The sequence below is a fragment of the Oryza brachyantha genome, chromosome 6 (genome assembly GCF_000231095.2).
Source record: "Oryza brachyantha chromosome 6, ObraRS2, whole genome shotgun sequence".
Classification (NCBI taxonomy): domain Eukaryota; kingdom Viridiplantae; phylum Streptophyta; class Magnoliopsida; order Poales; family Poaceae; genus Oryza; species Oryza brachyantha.
Window position 1 is genome coordinate 5,937,312 of NC_023168.2, and position 21,244 is coordinate 5,958,555.

The window sequence follows — 21,244 nt, forward strand, 5'->3', positions numbered from 1 at the left end:
TGAGATTGATTAGGTGTCCGATCTTTTGATAGATTCAATTTGGCCAGATGAATACATTCATGTTCATGTTTTGAGGTTTTTGATCAGCTAATCGTCACATTTAATAGGTACATGCGCACGTCTGTTATCAACTGCTCTTGCGTAATCGTCCTCACCATGATTCGGGTTTTGCTCCTGTAAAACAATTCTGGAGATAAGTGATTAAGCACTGGAAATTTAGGTTCCAGAACAAGCTAAACGCAAACCTAAAATGGAGATAAATGATTTACACCTAAAAGCCAAATAATTGGCTCGTATACTATGAATCAAACACTCGATGCACGATATATAACATATATAACACACTTTTTCATAGAATTAATCACAACTTAAAACTATTCAACGTATAGAACTTCTAATAGTTAAACAGTGGCAAGAATGGAAAATATTCAAATGATAAGAAAACTAAGCCTCGGCCAAAATTAAGGAGAGAATGGAGACAACCAGGTAGGTAGATTAGTTTTTTTGGGGCTAATTGAGGACTTTTTTATATTTTTATACATATACAAAATACTAGTATACATAATTTTTTTTACCAAAATAACTTGGGTATATATGAATAGCGTTGACTATATGGTGGGCTCCCCTCCCCAAGAATCAATGCAATTTGGAGCGAGTAGCGACCTGCATGGTGGAGCTTGATGAGATTCGAAAAATGGCTCAATTTTCCATTCTTTGGTCGCGTTCTTTCGTCAATATAACTAAACCATTTTTTTCGTTTTTCGCATGCAGGCTTCATAAATTATTAAATGATATGTTTTTTATACGAAAGCTTTATATAGAAATTGATTTCAAGAATCGTATCAATCCATTTTAAAATTTCTTATAGCTAAATGAATAATTTTGTCGCACACGCCTTTGCTGCTTTGCTGTAGTGCGGGCCTCCCGTGGGTCGGCGGTCAGGGCAGCACCGCCTCTGCCGTCGGTGCTGGTAGGATGCCAGAGCGGCGAGATTTCTGCACGCACGCACACATAGGTTAGGTTAAGGTTACTGCCGCCGTCGTGAAATTGCGCTGGCTCGCTCTCTACTGACGCCTAGCTAGACCAACCCAACTGTTTCGGACGCCTAGCTAGACCAACCCAACTGTTTCGTATTGGATTAGATTTGCTTGTGTTGAGTGTGAATGTCTTATGGTATTTGATCAATCGATACCTATAGATATTTTCTGATACATCAACCTTTTGATAACATGTGATACCACTTAGAACCTAATGGTTTGACCTTTCTAGTATCTTTTGTATCATCTGACACCTGATCCAAGTTTTCATATGGGATCAAGTAATACCTATCGATACTTATTGACACATGCTGATATTATATGATACCATTTAAAACAGAATGTGATACTATGTAGTCTCATGTCACATAATAGTTGTGCATGGTGAGTTACCATGGCTAGGGAGCGATGCGAGGCGCGACGGAGCGAGGAAGTGTGGCGGTGCGCGGTGCGGAGGAGACGCACTGTGCGAAGGAGGCACACACATTATTTATGCCATACATATTGTATGCCGTATGCTCACAAATGATACTTCCTCTATTTCAAAATATAAGGCCATCACAATATGCTTAAAAAGTAGTCCATAGAGAATAAAAAAATTTAAGTAAAATGCACAGCCGGACCTTAAACTTGTCTAGCTATGTCACTTGGGTCCCTCAACTCTCAAAGCATGGATTACTCCTCCCTAATCTTAATTTGGGTCACATTAGAGGTCCAACCGGTCTAAACCCGCTACCCGAGCTGATGTGGCATGTCCTACGTGTAAAGGCCATGCATGGATTTGTATTAGCGGGCAGTTGAGGCGTAATTAATTTGCAGTTAGACCCTTGTGCTTCTGATTGGCGTTTTTGCATGTACGATCTCTGCCAATGGTGTTGCCTGTACTTAGTTAGTACTTGACAACAAATTGATCAGCTAGTCTTGATAAATTAGATGTAGTATTTATATTTATTTATGTAATTCCATTTTCATCCTAAATCAATGTGATATATAATTTCAGACATCATGATTAATAAATTTAGAATTATTAGTTCATCAAATTGGTAAATCGGTGTTCCTTGATTAATGCAGATGTAAAGATGAGGCATCAAATAATCAATTGACAAGTTTAAACAGTATGTAATGGTAGCTTAGCAACGTGATATTTTCATGAGTACAAAATCAACTATCTTAGTATTTTCACTTGCACAAACTTTCAGTCATTCACCAAAGCCTCTTCAGTTTGCATAGAACTCCAACTTCAATATTGTGGTCAGCTGGTTCCAGGTGCAAGTCCAGTCTTCTTGGTTCTTTGTGGTCCAGTTCTCTTCTTGGTTTCTACTGCACTATTATTCTGAGCCACTTTTCTCTTCTTCGTAGCAGCAGCTTTGACTTCCTTGGAGCATGTTGTAAGTGGAGCAGGCTTTGCTGGGGGTCTGTTGTCAAGGATGAATTGGGAGTCTGGCAATGGCCCTTGAGGTTGAGATAGCACACTGGACTGAGAAGCCTACATCATTGTGCAGAGCTCCATTATAATTTTTGCATATCAGTTAAATTTAGAGACAAGCAAATATAAAGTACCTCTCCCACCATCTCTGTGTAAACATAGTGCTACTAAGTTGTGACATCAACTGAGAGCCAACAAAATCCTGATGTATGACATCCTATAAAAATGAATTTATATTTTTAGACAAAAACAATGAACATGAATTAGAGAGTTTGCACATAGGAAGTTTAGTACCTGAGACATGACATTTACAGGGTCATCACTTGGTGGTTCAGATAGCTGTTGTTCTGCTGCAACCATTTTTTTTGCATCTTCAGAGCTGATGCCATCCTTTTTCAGCTTGCAACCTTTTGAGTTATGCCCAGATCCTTTACAATGGCTACAAGTAATAACCGCACCATGCTTTGTCAACTTTGGTCCATTTTTCCCTTGCACTTCATATGGTTGCTTTCTTCTCGACTTTGGTGGCCGGCCAACCTTCTTCTCATACATTGGAGGCTGAATCTCAGGTCCATTCACATTCTCCCACTGGCTTTGATCACTGCAGGGCCATATATTAAAACCATATGCTCTGCTAAATGCCTCAGTGGAGTAGCATTCAGGCAATACACTCTCAGCTGGGATTCTTTCATGTCTTAGACAAGATATAGCATGATTACAAGGGATACCTGTCAGGTTCCATCGCCTGCAATCACAACTCTTAGCAATGATGTCAACTCTAAACTGAAAGTCCCTTTCTTGAACTTGGAAGATTCCTTGTCCTGCTGGCAGGGCATAGCACAGATTTGCTGCATCAGCATTCTTTAGCACCTTCTTCCTAATTTTTGGACAAACAGTTCCTTGCATTTTTTCTACTAGCTCCTTTTGCTTGTTGTAGTGTCGAGTCATGATTTGTCCTTTTATTTTCTCAAACATACTCAGTATGGGCAATTCTCTAGCATCTAATATGTACTTTTTGAATACCTCACAGTTGTTGTTCAACAAGATATCACACTTTGTGTATTCAGAGAAAAATGCCTTTACCCATGTACTTGGTGGCATCTTTTCAAGCCACTCATGAGCCTCCTGGTTAATTGCCTTCATCTTCTCCATGTTGGTGTTCCACTCTTGAACTGAAGAAGACCGAGCACAAGCCCACAATTGATTCTTCAAGACCTCTCCCTTAAACCGACCTTGAAAATTGGAATATAGATGCCTCACACAAAACCTATGCTCAGTCTGGAAAAACATGTTGTACTGCTGGAATTAATCCCTGTGAGAATCAATGAAAACCATACGGTTAGTGCATATAGAATCAGAGAAAATAATAAAGTGACATAGCATGTTCAGTTAAAAAAAATATTGATTAAGAATCACACCTTCTGTTTATCTGTCATTATGGTCCAAGGAGAAGTATTGTCAATACCAAGATCTTGGACAAGTGTTTCTAAAAACAATTTCCATGTAACTAGAGACTCCACTTCGACTACAGCCATTGCAATAGGATATATGCAGTCATTTGGATCCATCCCAATAGCAGTTAACAATTGCCCCCCAAATTTAGTCTTAATATGGCACCCATCCAAACATATTATAGGCCTGCATCCACTAAGAAGCCTTCTTTTGCAGGCATCAAGTGACATGTAGCACTGACTGAACAAACTACCCTTAAGCTTTAAGTAGAATGTTGAGCCAGGGTTGCTTTTTCTAATTTCATTTCCATAATCCCATAGTTTATTGTACTGTTGCACCTCATCTCCATAAATTGCTTTCATGGCAATCCTTCTAGCTCTAGCTAGTTTACTCCTTGAAGGTGTCAAGTTCCATTCTTTTTGTACTGTCCTTGAGAAATTTGTGAGACTCATCTTGTCATCTGCCCTAAATGATTCAATATATTTTTGAGCAAGCCATTTAGCTGTACATTGCTTGATAACCCACTCTCTTGGACAGTTGTGTTCACCAAAATAAGTCTTCACTACAAAGGCTTTGGCTCTGCTATCTTCTGATGCAAACAGGTTCCATGAACATCCCTCAGAACAGTGGGCTCTAATTCTTTGCTTGTCATTCCTTGGCATTTTGATTTGCACCCTGTTCCTAACTGCATACTCAGCAATAGCTACTCTTAATGCTTGAACTGAAGGAAATACAAGACCAACTCTGAAAGTTGGATTGTTAATGTCTTCTTCCCTCCATGACCTAAATTTGAGCCTTACCCCACCGTCTCCACCATCCTCAGGAATTTCCAAGTCTTCATCTTCACTTGAATCATCACACCTTTTTGCCTGAACTGCTTTGTCATGCCCGGAGTTTTATCCTAAGCCTAAATTCGTAAAAAAAATTCGTAAATAATAATTGGCTTAATTAACTCAGGAAAAATCTCTCTAAAGGAATTAATTTAATTAAATCGAGATTCGCAAATCGATTAACTGGATTTAAACTCAAATTGAAGAAGTATAAAATTTGGCCAAACAAACTAATTTAAAACTCGGCAAAAGTAGGGCTTTTCTTTTTCCCTTCCTCCTCAAATTGGGCCGAAGTCCAATTCTCCTCCCCTTTCTCTTTTTCTTCCTTTCTTTCCTTCCCCTCCCTTCTTTCCTCCTGGGCCGGCCCAGCCGACCGGCCGCCTTCTCCCCGCACGCTCTCCTCCCCCTCCTGCCTGGGCCGTCGCCACCGGCCCAACCCGTCCGCCTCGCCTCGGCCCAGCGCCGCGCCCGCGCCGAAGTCTGCGTCGCCTCCCCGCCGTGTCCGAGCCAGACACCGCCGCCGCCGCAACCACAGTGCCCGCAACGGCCGCCGCCGCCGCGCCCGTGTGCGCGACTCGGTCTCCAACGACCGCCCGTCCTAGCCGCCGCCACCTTCCCCTATAAATCCCCCTCTCCCGCCGCCGCCGCCGTTTTTCTCCATCCGCTCAAGCCGCCGCCGCGCCCGACCACCCTCGCCGCCGCCGATCGATCTGCGCCGCGCGCCGCCGCCTTCGGCCACCGCCTTCGGCCACCGCCTCCGTCGTCGCGCATCCCGTTCCGCCGCCGTCGCAACCACGCCTTCGTCGTCACCGGCGGGTATCCCCAGCGCCCGCGCTTCCTCTCACCACCCGGCCGCCGTTGCGTCGCCGCCGTCTCCGCCGCCGCCGATCACGCGCCTCGCTGTCGGTAGTTGCCGTGGGACCGCGTCGCCACCTCCGCCTTGTCCTCACCGTGCTTCCTCCACCTTCGCCACCGTCGGTAAGCTTCCCCTCTCTTCCCTCTCCCTTTCCCGTTGCCGGCGCCGCCGAGTTCTCCCCTCGCTGCCGTCGCCAGACGCCGTGGGTCGCCGACAATCGCTGCCAGACCGTCACCAGGCTCCGCCCTCGTCGCGCCACCCGCGCCTTCCTGCGCGGCCGCTTCCCACGATCGGACGCCATCGCCATGCCGCACACCGTCGTCGTCCTGCGCCGCGCTCGGCCGCCGCCCCTCGCGCCGCCGACGCTCCCGCTCCTCGGCCGCCGTCGCCGCGCGCCACCCCATCGCCGTCGCCGCCGGCCGGTGCCGTCGTCGGTCGCCGCTGGACGCCGTCGGCTGGGCCGGAGCCGACGCCCGCGCCTCCCTCTGTTTTCCCCTCACCGCTCGATGGTCCCCACCGGCCGGGTCTCTTCTCTCCCTCCCCTCTCTCACCGTCGGGTGGACCCGGCTTGTCAACCGCCCGCCACCCCTCTCTCTCACCGACAGGTGGACCCCACCTATCGGCGCCACCCTCCTCTCTCCTTGCTGACGTCAGCAGCCCCATTTAATTGCACAATAATTGATTTAGGACTTTTCTGTTCAGTTAAAAACCTAGAAAACTTCTAAACTTCATATCTAATTCATCTAGTCTCCGTTTAGGTCCATTCAAATTTCATTAAATTTATAAAATTGTCAAGAATCCATTAAAAATAGTTTCTTTCTCTGTTTCAGTAGTTTTATAGCCTGTTTTGCTCTATTTGTCGCAGGTTTTTCGCCCATGGAAGCGCCGATCGTCCTCGAAGTCGTCACCGGATTTCCTCGTGGGTCAGAGCAAGGCAAGTGGCACCCTTCTTTGATCATATTGAACCTATGTTTATAAAATTCCCCAGCTTTACATTCAAACATACATTGTTTTAATCTATTTATTTTATTTACATATTGTGCAATTACCCTTATTTATACCCGTTGATTCCTACTCATTATTATTGTCATCCTAGAGTTAATTTGACTAGAATTAGAGTTAGTCAATGCTTAGCCATGCTTAGTACAACTAGCTCACCAATTATTACTTAATTATTGCTTAGACTTTGATAGAACTTTAATGGTTGTGATCATGATTAATCTCCCATTGTGGATTAAATATAACTAAAATATTGCTTATGGTGGGCTGTGGGTGCATGGTTTTGAGAGTCGCACCCATGGCAATTAAGGACCGGTACTCGGGAAACCCTAGAAGTCTTACCCGTACTAACCACAAGCCAAAATGGGTAAGGTGGGATTTGGAGCATGGCTTCGAACTATTTGACGTACCAAGGCAAGGTAGGCGTGATGGAGTATGGACGGGCAATCGTGGTGTAACGAAAGCCTCTGCTGCTTCCGGATCTACCAAGGCACAAGAGGGGACTGCCCGACTTGGTGTAAAGGAGGGGGTGAAACCTAAAGTGCGGTGCGATTAAATAGGGCGGGTTATGTGACGGGTCCTATCACAGTTTCCTTTCCGTGGTATCATGGTGATACACCGGCGCACGTTCAAGTGTAGTGAAACTGTGTCTTATGGGTAAAGTTGTACACCTCTGCAGAGTAAAACTATTCGAATAGCCGTGCCCGTGGTCGTGGGGCGAACTTACAGATTCACTGGGATTAGTGAACCTTTTAATAACTTGGTGAACTTAGATCTGGTTTGACCCTGTCAACGTGGTGTAACGTTGGCAGTGGTTTAGGTCTGTCGTAACGTGGTGTAACGTTGGGCAGAGGGTTGACTCTGTCGCTACGTGGTGTAACGTTTGACAGCGGTCTGGGCCTGTTGCAGCGTGGTGTAACGTTGGACAGTAGAGGGTTATTTTAACTGTTTTCTTTACTATTATCTCAATTTATTTTATTTATTGCTTCGCTAAATAAATGTTGCTTTATGTCATTTAACCTCAGCCTATCCTTGTACCCTATTGCATTCATTATTCTTCCTCTCTTGGGTGTTACTTGTTGAGTACGGTGGTTTGTACTTAGCCTTGCTTAATTTTTCCCTACCAGAGCAAGTGCCAGAGTTTCAGTCAGAAGGTGGTTCTGAAGGTTGAAGTGAGCTTCAGTCCGCCGTAGAGAATGCCTGTGGTGTGGAGCCGTCATCGCCAGCTGAAGCTGAAGATTAGATGGTTTAAGTTGTTTTTCTTTTTCCGCTGCATTTCGATAGATAACTGTTTTTATTTGTTTTTAAGTCGTGGAACTGTGTATTAATTTGTCATAGTGTGTACTCGGACTGATTCCTGGACCGAGATTTAATGCATGTTATTGTTCAGAAATTTGGTGTAAATTTCTGGGCGTGTACCTTTCAATATGCTTCCTTTTGCTTTCTTTCCCTTTGATATCTTGTCACCTTTGACCACCTCCTCACCATCAACAGTTTCATCAACATAATATGCAAACAGGTCATCATCACCATCTTCTAATTCATAGTCACTATCAAGAAAATCCTCATAATCAATGTCACTTTCACTATCTGTATTGCTTTTGTCATTGTCTTCAGATGCTTTTACCTGCTCATCATGCTCCATGTTAGTTTCCAAGTTTCTATAGAATCCAGGCAATTTCTCTCCATCTTTCTTTGGCACATGATTATCCTCCTTAGGGTTGATAACCTTGGGCAAGTATGTAGCTGGATTGCCTATAATGTCATCCCAATCAAAGCTAATACAACTATCATCATGATCAAAGTAGACAACAAGGTTCTTGTGCTTGCCAACTGTCGAAGCCATCACATTAGTATCTGTATCACTAATAATGACCCTTAATAGCCAATAAATCTTCAAACTTGCAGTCCTTAAGTACCCTAGATCAGCAGCAAATTGATCAAGCCATAGGGGAGACCAAGTGTCTGTCTCAACATTATCAAACCAGCTAACTTTGCCGTTTATATATGATCGAAGATGTGCATGCCCAACAAAGAATCCCCCATGGTGAACCTCAACTGAAAATTCCTCAGCACCGACATCTACAATACATGCATCATTGAGAACAGATCAATGTACGGTAACATACAATGTTTATTTGCACATAAATCAATTCAGGCATTATTCAGTAATTGTACCAACAAAAGCATAATATTTTGTAGCACAATTCTAGACTCACATAAACCAATTCACCCTACAATATGTCAGAAATCACACATACACAAGAACAGAACCAAAACCTTTTGTCCTTGATTTCAGAACATACTAAAACCCTAGCACAAAAAATGAAGAAGTTCTACCTAAAGAATGATAAATACGTGTCCAAAATCAAACAAGAACAACTCATATGCAGGGAAGACAAGGTGATTAGGATTTGATTCACTCACCATACAAGGGCGCCCTTTCTCCTTGCCGCCGTAATCTGGCCACCATCTCGTGGATGATGCCTTGGACAACGGTCTTGCATCCACGTCCCTACTCCTCGCTGATAGGCCTTGCTGCAATCGCTGTCGATCGTCGCCTCTAGCTGCCAAGCAGATCGTCGTTCTCCTTGCTTTGCCCTCTCAATGAAACTGAAGAGTCACACGAAGGGCAAATAATATAGAATCTAGATGGTAGGGGGTGATCTGCCAATATTGCATTGATTTGGTTGAGCTTCCCACGTCAGATGTGCCACGTCTGCACCATTACCGGGTTCATGCATCATTGGATCTCTAATGTGACCCAAATTAAGATTATGGAGGAGTAATCCATGCTTTCAGAGTTGGGGGACCCAAGTGAGGTCCGACTGTGCACTTTACTTAAAAAATTTCATTCAGCTACCTTTACACATTATACAACAAGCAAATATCAAAAGCTGCCCATAGTAATATAGTTAGACAAGAAGACAATAAAAATACATAGTTGTACAGTGACACTGTTCACAAATATTAAACAAAAGCATAGTAAACACTGTTCGACCTCGCGCAAAGGAAACGAGAATAGAATTTTTTTGTCTTTAGTGGGACCCACCTTAATTGCACACATTATGGTGTTTCGAAAACTACGGACTTCCAGATGTGGGTCCCGCATCTATGGCATCTACTTTGCCAAATATATTGGTGTTGCCTTAAGGCGCAACCACCTTGTACACAAAGACCAAGAAATATTTAATCATACATTACTTAGTACAAACCAGCCAATACATGCTATCTATTTTTCCTTTAGTTTATTGTTTTAGCAATGTATGTAGTAATGTAATTAAATGTGCGTCTTATATTTTGGACAAGTAAGTAAGTGGTTGCGCCTTATAATTTGAAAGAATGGAGGGAGTATGTTTTAAACAATCTCCCCATTCATGGATAGAACTTTGAGAGATTATTGGCACCCACTGAATAATATTCATAGATCAATACACTCACTCCTCCATTGCTCTTGCTCCTCTTATGACTGATGAGTGGCCACATCCAAATCCAAATGCTTGCAAACTACTCTTTTCGTCCCGTAAAAACCTGATTCTAGATCCCCAAGGAGAAGTTTGCAGTGCCAGCAAATGAATATATGTCCTCATTAAAGTAGTACAATCATTGATTAACAATTCTCTATCTCATTAATTATTCTCCAGAAAATACAAGATGGAGAAAGACGAAGAAAGAGGCCTGTTGATTTTCTGGTGGGCTCGGTCTTCGGTGGAGTATGGACAAACCCTGTTGTACTGCTGCTATCTACTGTTTAGCCTGCTGTACTGCTGCTCTTTAACAGCTCGCCATGGACTCCAAAAATCAGTTTTTTTGCGGGACTGAGGGAGTACTCCCACTGTCCTGCATCGACGGAATAGTTGCTTGTCATCCGTGGGCCACGTGGCTCCCACACGGGATCAATTTCTACGCTGCCAACTTACCGACCACCACCACTAGCTCGCGCTTCGCTCCGCCAAAAATCACACGCCCCCACCCCCACCCACTCCGGAACGGTCAGCACGCACGCTATTTTACAATCTTAATTCATCTTTCGCTAACAATCACGGCTACTCGGACGACAAATCTGTCGCCGTCTCAGCAGCCACAATGGAGTGACTCGCTTGCGGCTGCGGGGGCCCCACCTGTCGGGACAGCGTCCTTATCTGCTGCTGCCACCGCGTTCGATTCGCGCAACTTGCAAGGGAGAGGGACTCGATTGACGGACGAATCGAATCGAATCGAAATTTGGGGAACTTTTGTTGGCTCCGAATGGAATTTTGGAATCTGTGCTATCCATTTGATTCATACTATTCCTCTATCAGCACGACAAAAAAAAATTACTCCTGTGTTAACTAGGTGGGATTTACATGGCCGAATCTCGTGTGACCCGTGAGATTTTTTTGGCTTTCGACTTAATTACATCGTTCTCAACTCCGGCGGCTCGTTCCGCCGCCGCCTACAAGTGAGAGGAGGGCGTGGAGGGGAGGCGGAAGCGGTCGGCGAACAGCTGGAGGGCCTCGCGCATCCACCAGTGCGGGCACCGGTCCATGGCCTCCTGCGGGGAGACCCAGCACCGGCGGCGCGCCGCCATCTCGGGCCACCGCTCCAGCTCGTCGGTGACCCGGAGCGGGAACACGAACCCCTCGTAGGTGGCGTCGTACCGGCGGCTGCGGTAGCACCACCGCCCCAGCGTGGGGCCGGTCTCCCCGAGCACCCCGGCCTCCTCCAGCGCCTCCCGCCGCGCCGCCTCGTCCATCGACTCGTCCAGCTCCCACCCGCCCTTGGGGAGCATCACCGCCTCCTCCTCGCCGGCGGCGCCCTTCTTCCGCGAGCTGATCACCAGCACCTCCACCCCGGCGCCGCCCTCCCCCACCCTGTACGGGATGCACCCCACCACCATCCTGCCCCCCGTGTTGTCGCTGTACCGCTGCAGCTCCCTCCCCTGCCTCGCCACCATCACCGCCGCCATCCCCCTCGATAATGCGACGCGACCTCCCGATTCGATCAACTCAATCCGTTCGATCTGCAGCCAGGAGGAAGAGGAAGAGGAGGAGATGGGTGTGGAATTGGAGGGGGAGGAGGGGATTGGTGGTGTTAAATAGGATTTGGAGGGTGGGGGTGGCGGCGATCAGTGTCGTCGACGAGTGGGGCGCGAGCGAGACGTGACAGAAAAGGTGGGCAGGAGGACCACGCGCGCGGAGGGGGGGGTTGCGGTTGGCGTGTGGACAGGGCGCATGGGCTGTGGCTTGGCTTGGACTTCTTTCGGTTATGTGGCACTCCTCGCTTGGGCAGCGCCTCCACTGCTCTGCTCTCCTCTTCTCTGTCTATCTGTTTGGCTTGCTTCTTCTGTTTTGCTGCGCTGATGTATAGTGGTGATGATCAGTTTTGGGGTGTTGCTGGATTGTTGGACTTTTGCGGTTCGGATAAGTGGCCACTTCGTCTTGCTTTCTTCTAGAGTAGATGTAAATTTGTACAAGCTGCTGCAGTTTGATGCTCTAGTTTCAGAAGTCGTAGAGTATTGAATGAGTCGTAGTACGGTTGTAGGTTATGTGTCATTTATGACAAGATTATCTTTTTATACATTTATTGGCTTAAAGGGGAGTTGGAAATAACTTTTTAAAATAACTACTTAAGTTATACAAGTATTAATACTCATGAACAATTTTGATTTGTTCGCTCTTTCTTAATAGAGTTCTCCTTTTCTGTGTAAAAGCAATTGAGATCATAAAATTGCATTTCCTAAAGGAAATTATGTCGTGATATGTTGCTAGGTTGATCTTTTCAGATAATGGAAAACGATGGGTAACTCCTCTTATATTTTGCAATTTCAGCATAAACAATTTCCCTCTGAAATCTTCCGTGATTGAATTTTTTTTCTCACTTGAAATATACAAGTTCTGTTTTCACACCTATACTTTCAAAGCCACTAACCAATCCAACTGTAGATGTGTCTCGCCCAAATACCACCTCTGTTGTAGAACCTAAGCTTTAACATTGATCAGGTTTATATAAAAAAATACAAAAGTTTGTAATACCAAATAAGTATCATAAAAAATCATCATGAAATATGCCTTAATATTGTATTTATTTGGTATTGTAGATGATAATTATTTTTCATAAACTTGATAAAGTTAGAGATTTGTAACTTAGAACAAAAATAAAAGATGAATTTAAAATGAATGGAGTGGTATGGTCATTTATTTCATTTCATGATTATACAAAAATGACCAATTTAATGATTGTGAATAGCTCAATTGGTGAGACTGGGATCACAGTCCCAGTACGGTCATTTATTTCATTTCGTGATTATAAAAAACTGACTAATTTAATGATTGTGGAGGACAATCAATAGCTCAACTGGTGCTATTGGGATTCCTATAGGGTTTGCATGTTAAACTACTGCACAAATCATTGTCCGTCCATTTCTTTTATGAACGGCTCCGTATAATTAACCATCCTATTTGTGCTACAGTCATAGACAATATAAACTACAGTGCCGAGTGGATTTCAGCCCTCGATTTTCAATACAACAACCAAAAAATAGACTACGGGCTTCTTCGGATCATAAGAATTTTACAGGAATTTTAGAAGAAACAGTTCAATTTCTCTATTTTTTTCTCTAAAAATCCTTTAAACTGAAGAGACCCTAGATAATTTGTAGTCACACCACCAACGGATCCAAATCCCAATTGGCGGCACACGACCGTACCAATCATCTCAAAGGTTATTCACTTCTATCATCTCAAGAAGAAACCTCCAACGCGAAAGGGCTTGTAGTCTAGTGGTTATAAGAACCTTAGTAGCACTTACGGTCTTAGGTTCGACTTCGACTCCTGGTTGGAGCAAATATTCCAGTATTTTCTAACGACTTTGTGCTTTCAGGGGTAGGCGTCGTCTCCGCTGATCAGGCTTCGGAGATGCTCATAGGGGTAGGGTTTGCTTGCGTTCTTAGAGAAGAAGAGAAGAGTGTGAGTAAGAGTGTGAGTGTATTATGAGCATCTGCGTTGTAATGTCTTCCTTAAAAAAAAAAGAAGAGAAGCCTCCAGCGGTCCACGGTGGACCGGGCTCACGCGGGCGGAGAAACAGGTAGGACAAGCAGAGACGGACAGGCAGAGGCCAAACCGCGTAGGCGAGGAGAGCGCATCTCGGCCCTTCGCAGCTGCTTCTCACGCCCCACCACTGGCCATCCGTCTCCGGACACGCCGCGTCTGCCTCATCTCATCCCAGCCTCCTCCTCCTCCTCTTTCACGCGCTCGTCTCTCTCTGTCGCCGCCGCCTCCTCCCCGCGCGGCCATGCGCACGCACGCACAAACAAAACACACACTAGTTTACGACCCGAAATCGGGCAAGTTTCCACGGACGGCGAGTCCCCCCGCCGCTCGCTTCGATCCGTTTCCTCTTCTTGCTTGCTGCGTCGACCGTGCACGTGCCGCAGATCGTTGTTGGTTGGTCCTATGCTATGGCTGGAAAATAGTTTTCTTTTTTTTTCTTTTTTACCAACCAGCAGGTGTAGTCTCCGTCACTTCGCGAGTTCGCGTCTTTTGTTGTTGGAGCGGCTCGGCTTCCGCTCGTGACGAGGATTTGAGGAGGGTGATGAGTGACGGGGCGGACACGTGGTGGTGGTGGTAGTTAGTGGCGACTCATCGTATGGTTTATGGACTTGAACCTACGCCGGTAAAATTGTACGGTGCGACTAGTCGGTCTCTGTGGAGTCAACGGAAACTTACGTGGCGATTTTTTAACACTGTAGAAATTCGTTATCAAGTATTAAATTAGCCATGTATATGTGTGTCCGTAGTTGTAAATATGAGCACTGTCAAAATATTGTCTTGATGCCTAGGGTCATAGGGTGAATATTATGTGTGTGTATATATATATAATACTTAAGTCGATCATGAACTTTTTATATTTACCAATTTTACTATTAAATGCCAGCTGCAATACAATATTGAAAGAAAATTTAATTAAACAGGTATTCGAAAACAATTCACTACTATTTTTTTTATAAAAAGATCCATCCTTGATCGTAGTCACCTAGGTTAATTATCTGTCTCCAACTACCCACATTAAACACCATTGTTATAACTGCTACCACATGGATAGCCTCATCTGAGGTGAGAGCTTGGTTTATCATGATACTCTGTGAACCATCTTTCTCGATTCGTCTCTGTCCCAGAAGGTGTCACGCGGCTAAGCTTGTTAACCCGTTCAGCAACTTTATCACACCATCAACATATGTGATCAACAAGTTCCAAAATTTGATCATAAGCTCTCGGTTATCTATGTTTTCAAAACATATGCTAAAACATCTAATTTTGCTACCTGCGTACGACTGAAACACCGTAACAATTGATTAGGAAAAAAATCAAGTGAGTAACACTGCACCCGTTTATTATCGATTAAGTCTTACGCAACTTCCATGCTAAAAATGGGTAAAAATTTTCGCGGCGAAACGCGTGTCGTCGCACAGGGCAGGGCCGGCGTCCCACCAGCGCACGCGACGGCGCCGCACGGCCGCAGTATCCATCCATCCAGTCATATCCGTTCCGTGGTGCGTCGGTGTTGAAACCCGCGGGCGCTGACATGCGTCCGATTGGATGCCGTGCCGGTTGCGTTGGAGAATGGAGATAACCCGGCCACGTGCATGCATCACAGGATACACGCTGAGGCCGGCGCTGAGCAGCAAAACTCTAGCCAAGTCGTCGCCATCCTCCAACCCTAACGTCCTGCATGGCAGCAGCAACATGCGTGGGGCGGCGGCCGCCGGCGGATTCTGCGGCCGATCACTAGTGGTCCGTCCGTTCTATATTCAAGTTCAATAGTATTGACAACAGCTAGCTATAAATTATCTATAGTCAATCTAATAATCAATTCATAACTATATAGTAGTCCTGTCATACACACATGTGTCTTGGAGTCGGTGCTGCAACTGACTATAAATCTGTAGCTCGATATTCTTCTCTCTTCTCTCTTATCATCTTAAAATATACTTATAGCTGACTTATAGTTGCTATTGTACCAGCTCTTAGTACTACTCATGTCCTAGTACAGATGTACTTCTAATGTTTGACGGTTCATCATATATAACAAAATTATAAAAAATATTTGAAAATAGTTAAACATAAAGTACTATTAATTTTTTATTATGTTACAATAATAAAAATACTAATCATAAGTTTTTTAAATAAGACGTATATTCAAACTTTGAACATAAATGGTGCAAAAATGCACTTACTGTAGAACGCAAGGAGTAAGAATTAAGTTTGACGTGCATGTATCTTTAAATTGTTTAGCAAATATTAAGTTTGAGAAAAAAAACTATGCCCTATATTAATAAATGAGCAATGAATAGGGTGGAAGAAAATGTGTAAAATGCAAAGAATTTTAAAGGCAAAATAATTAATATGAGAAGCATACTGTAAATAGGTTAGAAAGGAATATTGATATTCTAAGACTAAATTTAAATCATAAAAATACTTTCATTTTTAATCAACCCCCTTGCTTCGTATTGAGGTACATACGCTGCTAGTACCCCCCTTCTGGTTTTTAAGTGACAGTTGACTTCGGGATGTACTTTTGACCACTTGTTTATTCAAACTTTTATGCAAATATGTAAAATTATACTAGCAAGTGTACATTTTTGCATAGCTTACGTGTAATGTTTGACCATCCGTCTTATTTAAAAGTTTTATAATTATTATTTTTATTATTATTAGATGATAAAAAATAAATAATACTTTATGTGTAACTATCTTTTTGATTTTAACATAAATTCTTAAATAAGAGAAATTATCAAACATTGGATATGAAAATCCAAAAATGTAGTTAATTTAGAACGGACGTAGTAAGTTATTTAGTAATAAAGCAAACTATAATAAAATAATTATTAATTATATAACTTTTTAAAAATAAGACAGTTAAATAAAAAAATAAGGGAGTACCAAACAGAAAAAAATAAACCGGGAGTTTGACGTGTTTGCAGTACTGGCGGAGTTAGTCGTCCTCTCGTGATCGTGATGCTATATAGTGTATGCTGGTTAAGAAAATGGTGATGGTGCCGTACACGTAGGTGTGAGACCGAAGTCGGCAGGACAGTTCTAGTGCGTGCAAACGTGTTTGCTAGCTTCCAGCAAGGCCCCATGCATGCTTAAGTGTCAATGCTTAAGATTACAGCAGACACGCTAACGAAGACCTGAATGATCAAGTTGCTTGCAGGCTTGCTGTCGTTTGTGAATGCACAGCTCATCCATACGTAGTGCCGGAGATGAGCGCTTAGGTATGTTAAGCCTCATCTTTATACTTTTATAAACACAATTGAAGTGGCTTATTAATAATTAAAAGCTATAACTAAATTATATATATACATATATATATATTCTTAATAATCTAAAAGTTAAAGTTGAAAAATAAAATATGATAAAAAACTCAAAATCAACTTCAAATTTAAGTTTTAAAATTAAAATTTTAGCGTGTAAATATAAATATAAGTGAAATTATGAGGCTTATTATATATGAGCATTAGTGTTTTTCCGCCCTACGTGTCACAGCAGTGTGTTTTTGCTTGATTTGTTTCTCCGCAAAAGTCAAATATGAACCAAATGTGCATGCTAACCCCAATTTGCCTGTTAAAAAGTAAGCCAAAATTGAACGTTTTCTAACTGATCGTTTGGTCTATAACCGACACGGCTTATTAACAACCAAAAAAATATTTTTATAGGTAAATTATACATATACCCTTACCAATTTAAAAGTAAATTCTAAAGAAACATAGTACGATGGAAACCCCCCCCCCCCCCCCCCCCCCAAAGACTTGAAAATCAACTGTTGAACTTTAGCAAAGGCTTATAAGCCGTAGAGCAAACGATGGAGCTTCTACTTATTTGTCTTTGCGAAGATGACTTTTCTGTATGGATTCACTTCTATAACTTTTCTCCATTATCATCCAACAATCTAATACCATCTTCCTTTTCTTCATTGTTATTTTACTATCACAACATATTTTACCTTATCAATACCTTTATTTCTCACTTTCACTTTTCTTTATTTTAGCACTTCTCCTAATATCTATCTCCCAACTTGGGTTTTAGAGCATTTTGAAAGGTAAAGTTCTCTATGGTCTACTAATCAATATATATCATCTACAAATGAAAATATCTATAAAGACAGAGGCAGATATAGTCTCTTAACAAATACACCAAAATAATACTCCCTCCATATTTTTATGTATGACACCGTTGCCTTTTAGAATCACGTTTTTTACCATTCATCTTATTCAAAATTTATATCCAAATATGCAAAATTATAATACATAATTAAATTTTCTATAATAATAAATCATATTATAACAAAATAATTAATAATTATATAATTTTTTTGAATAAGACAAATGGTCAAACGTGAACTTAAAAGTTAACGGCGTCATATAAAAAATATGGAGGGAGTATTTTATTGCCATTCTTTTTTTAAGGTTTTTTTATTACCATTCTTTCCTTTTGTCCACTCCATGCAACAAAATTTATAACTTTTCTCCATTATCATCCAACAATCTAATACCATCTTCCTTTTCTTCATTGTTCTTTTACTATCACAACATATTTTACCTTATCAAATACCTTTATTTTTCACCTTCACTCTTCTTCATTTTAGCACTTTTCCTAATATTTGTCCACTCCATGCAACAAAATTTCCTTTATTTCCTTTTGTCCACTCCATGCAACAATATTTTATTACCATTATTTCCTTTTGTCCACTCCATGCAACAAAATTTTCTTTAATAACTACTAAGAGTCAACTCTGAGTTGTTGTCATATGTAGCAACCATGTTTCTCGTTCTTCCGTTCTCTCACCATGTCATTATATTTTCTTGTCTGGTGATGGAGAGAGTCGGCTATGGTTAGCACCTAGAACCTATTGAAATTAAATTGGTATAGCCCACATTAATCCTATTAAATTCTAGATCCATAAACAATGCTATGTGGCATAGTCCTATATGAGATATGAACAAATAATTAACTTAACTTAAATAGGGTCTCATCTAGAGATAACAATTATACCCGTTTACCCGCAGGTAAAAACCCTAATAGGGTCGGGTTTGTTCCCTATTTAATACCCGCGGGTATTTTATTGGGTCAAAAGTAATAACCAACGGGTAAACGGGTACGGGTATTGGTAGGTACTACCCATACCCGCTTCGCCCGTTTACCCGTATATAACACTGACAGGTGGGCCCAACCATATATGTATAAATTTTAGGGTTTCATCTCTAATTCCCCATCACCCCAGCACCCAGCCAAATCCTCCCCGCTGCCCTCGGCCTCGTAGGCTCGCACCCACGCCAATCCCCTCGCTCTGCACCGATCCATCCACTCGCGGCCTTGCCCCCGCGCCGCTCCCCTCGCCATTGGCGCTGCCGGGCTGCCGGCGCCCCCATCCCCTTGGCCATCTCGCCGGCGCCTAGCGCCGTCCCCGTCTCACCGACGACGCCACCGCCCCCCGACATCGTCCCTGTCCCAAAGACACCGCTGCAGTCCCGACGCCGTTCTCGTCCGGCCGACGCTGTCTCCGTCCCCGTCCCCCCGACGTCATCCCCGACCCGCCAACGCCCCCATTCCAGTTCGGATTTATGGAGGTGAGGCCGTGACTCCGTGAGGGCAGCTTCCTCATTGTTGTACAATCTCAGTTCAGATCTAGTTAGATTTCAAACTTTGTAGATAATTTTTTTTGCTGTTATATGCAATAGTCTTGTGGCTGTTATATGCAATAGTCTTGACATTTGATGATGTATGTCGTTGTTCCATTTCCTGGAACTGGAGCAATAATTTCATACATGCTTGGCATGCCATTTTGGTCAGGTTTTTCAGCAAATTTCATTGGTGTTGTCCTAGCAGGCTTGTTGGTAAATTTGCTTATGAATCTCAGTTTGAAGTATGTCGTTATCACCGGTTTAGTTCTGTTCTTTCTATCAAGTGTGGCTGTCAACCTGTGGTTATTCATGTTTTGGGCGGGTATACCTGCGGGTATCTTGTACCCGTGTAGAGGCGGGTAAACGGGTATACCCGCGGGTATACGACGCCCGCGAGTAACGGGTATGGGCGGATTTTATACCGTGACGTAGTAACGGGTATACCCGCGGGCATAGTTTCGGCTGACGGTACGGGTATGGGTAGTTACTACCCGTGCATGTCATGCCCGATTGCCATCCCTAGTCTCATCATAAGCACCTATTGAGAGGTTGAAGGGGAGAGATGGGAAGCCACACATGCATGCACCACACTGACGAGGCATGGTGTGTGTGCACGCGCCTTGCCCTACCATGCATACGTCTTAAAGGTTTTGTTCATCGGTAAGGAGGAGTTAACTTTGTAATTAACTCATTTGATTTTGATTTGAAAACACACAGATGAATTCGCGCTAATGACATGTTCATTCGAATTGATTTAGTATCTTTGGATTCCTAGGCATATAGGCCCTCTTCGTCTCTCTATCAAACATCCATCTGAATAAAACTATATCCACCATTGTTTCTACAATCGAGGGCATTTGGTTCAGTTGGTTAGGTGGCTCTAGTAGCACTCCTTAAGTCTTGGGTTCGACTCCCCGTGAGGGTGAATTTCAGGCTAGGGTTATAAAAATCCCCACCATGCACCTATTGAGAGGTTAAAAGGGAGATATGGGAAGCCACACGTGCGTGCGCCGCACAGGCGAGCAATGGCGTGTGTGCACGTGCCTTGCCCTACCATGCATACGTCTTAAAGTTTTTGTTCGACTACAAGGAGGAGTTAACTTCGTAATTAACTCATTTGATTTTGATTTGAAAACACAGATGAATTCATGCTAATGACATATTCATTCGAATTGATTGAGTCTCCTTGGATCCTATCCATATAGGCACTCTCCGTCTCTCTATCAAACATCCATCTGAACCAAACTATATCCACCATAGTTTCTACAATCGAGGGCATCTGGCTAAGTTGGTTAGCTAGCTCTATTAGCACTTCTCAGATCATGGGTTTGACTCCCCGTGGGAGCGAATTTCAGGCTGTAGTTATAAAAATCCCCTCGTCTCTAGCTTTTTTTTACAACTAAGCTACTATTTATCTCCTCGGTTTGGGATGCTCGTGTGACTACTTGCGTAGGCAGATAATCAAGTTTTTGGAGAACATGAATGTGTGACTGCTATATGTTATCTTCCTAGTGGTGGTGCCGGTGAGATAATGATCAACTACTTGGTACTACTATGACTATTACACATCGACTTCTAGTAACGATGGTGCCGATAGAGGCATCAGCGGCAACAATGCCAATGTCAACAACAGCGGTGTTGGTTCCTCATATGGAGGACTCTCCTCCGGGTATGCTTTTCTCTCCTTTTTTTTTGCTAAATGTTATTAGATGTTCTACTTCATGTTAGCATATACATATTTAGCACTAGCAATGGAGCACCCATGTTCATGATTAAATTATCTAGTTTCATTATTTTCTAGATTAAAATATGCCAAAATTTGACTAGAATTTCAACATAACCCATTCGGCCACATCTACTTCACCGCCACTAGGGAAACCATCCCCCCACCTTCTAGTCAAATCATCTGGCTTTAGACCTACAACTTTACTACAGAACTGCTTCTTAGGGCTTGTTTGGTTGACAACTAACTTTACCACATAT

The 21,244-nt window shown here is 43.1% G+C and overlaps 2 protein-coding genes across 2 annotated transcripts; both read right to left on the reverse strand.

Moving 5' to 3' along the window:
- Positions 1 to 2,289: 2,289 nt before the first annotated feature.
- Positions 2,290 to 8,446, reverse strand: LOC121054682. Its single transcript, XM_040524912.1, has 4 exons — positions 8,020 to 8,446; positions 3,882 to 4,789; positions 2,758 to 3,759; positions 2,290 to 2,523 (listed from the first exon to the last, which is right to left on the reverse strand). The coding sequence occupies exons 1-4, from the start codon at positions 8,444 to 8,446 to the stop codon at positions 2,290 to 2,292; spliced, it is 2,571 nt and encodes an 856-aa protein (XP_040380846.1).
- Positions 8,447 to 10,838: 2,392 nt separating this feature from the next.
- LOC102711626 (nudix hydrolase 21, chloroplastic-like) lies at positions 10,839 to 11,677 on the reverse strand. The gene has a single exon (XM_006655913.3). It carries the CDS (start codon positions 11,546 to 11,548, stop codon positions 11,036 to 11,038), a length of 513 nt encoding a protein of 170 aa, XP_006655976.1. The 5' UTR covers positions 11,549 to 11,677; the 3' UTR covers positions 10,839 to 11,035.
- Between the last annotated feature and the right edge of the window lie 9,567 nt (positions 11,678 to 21,244).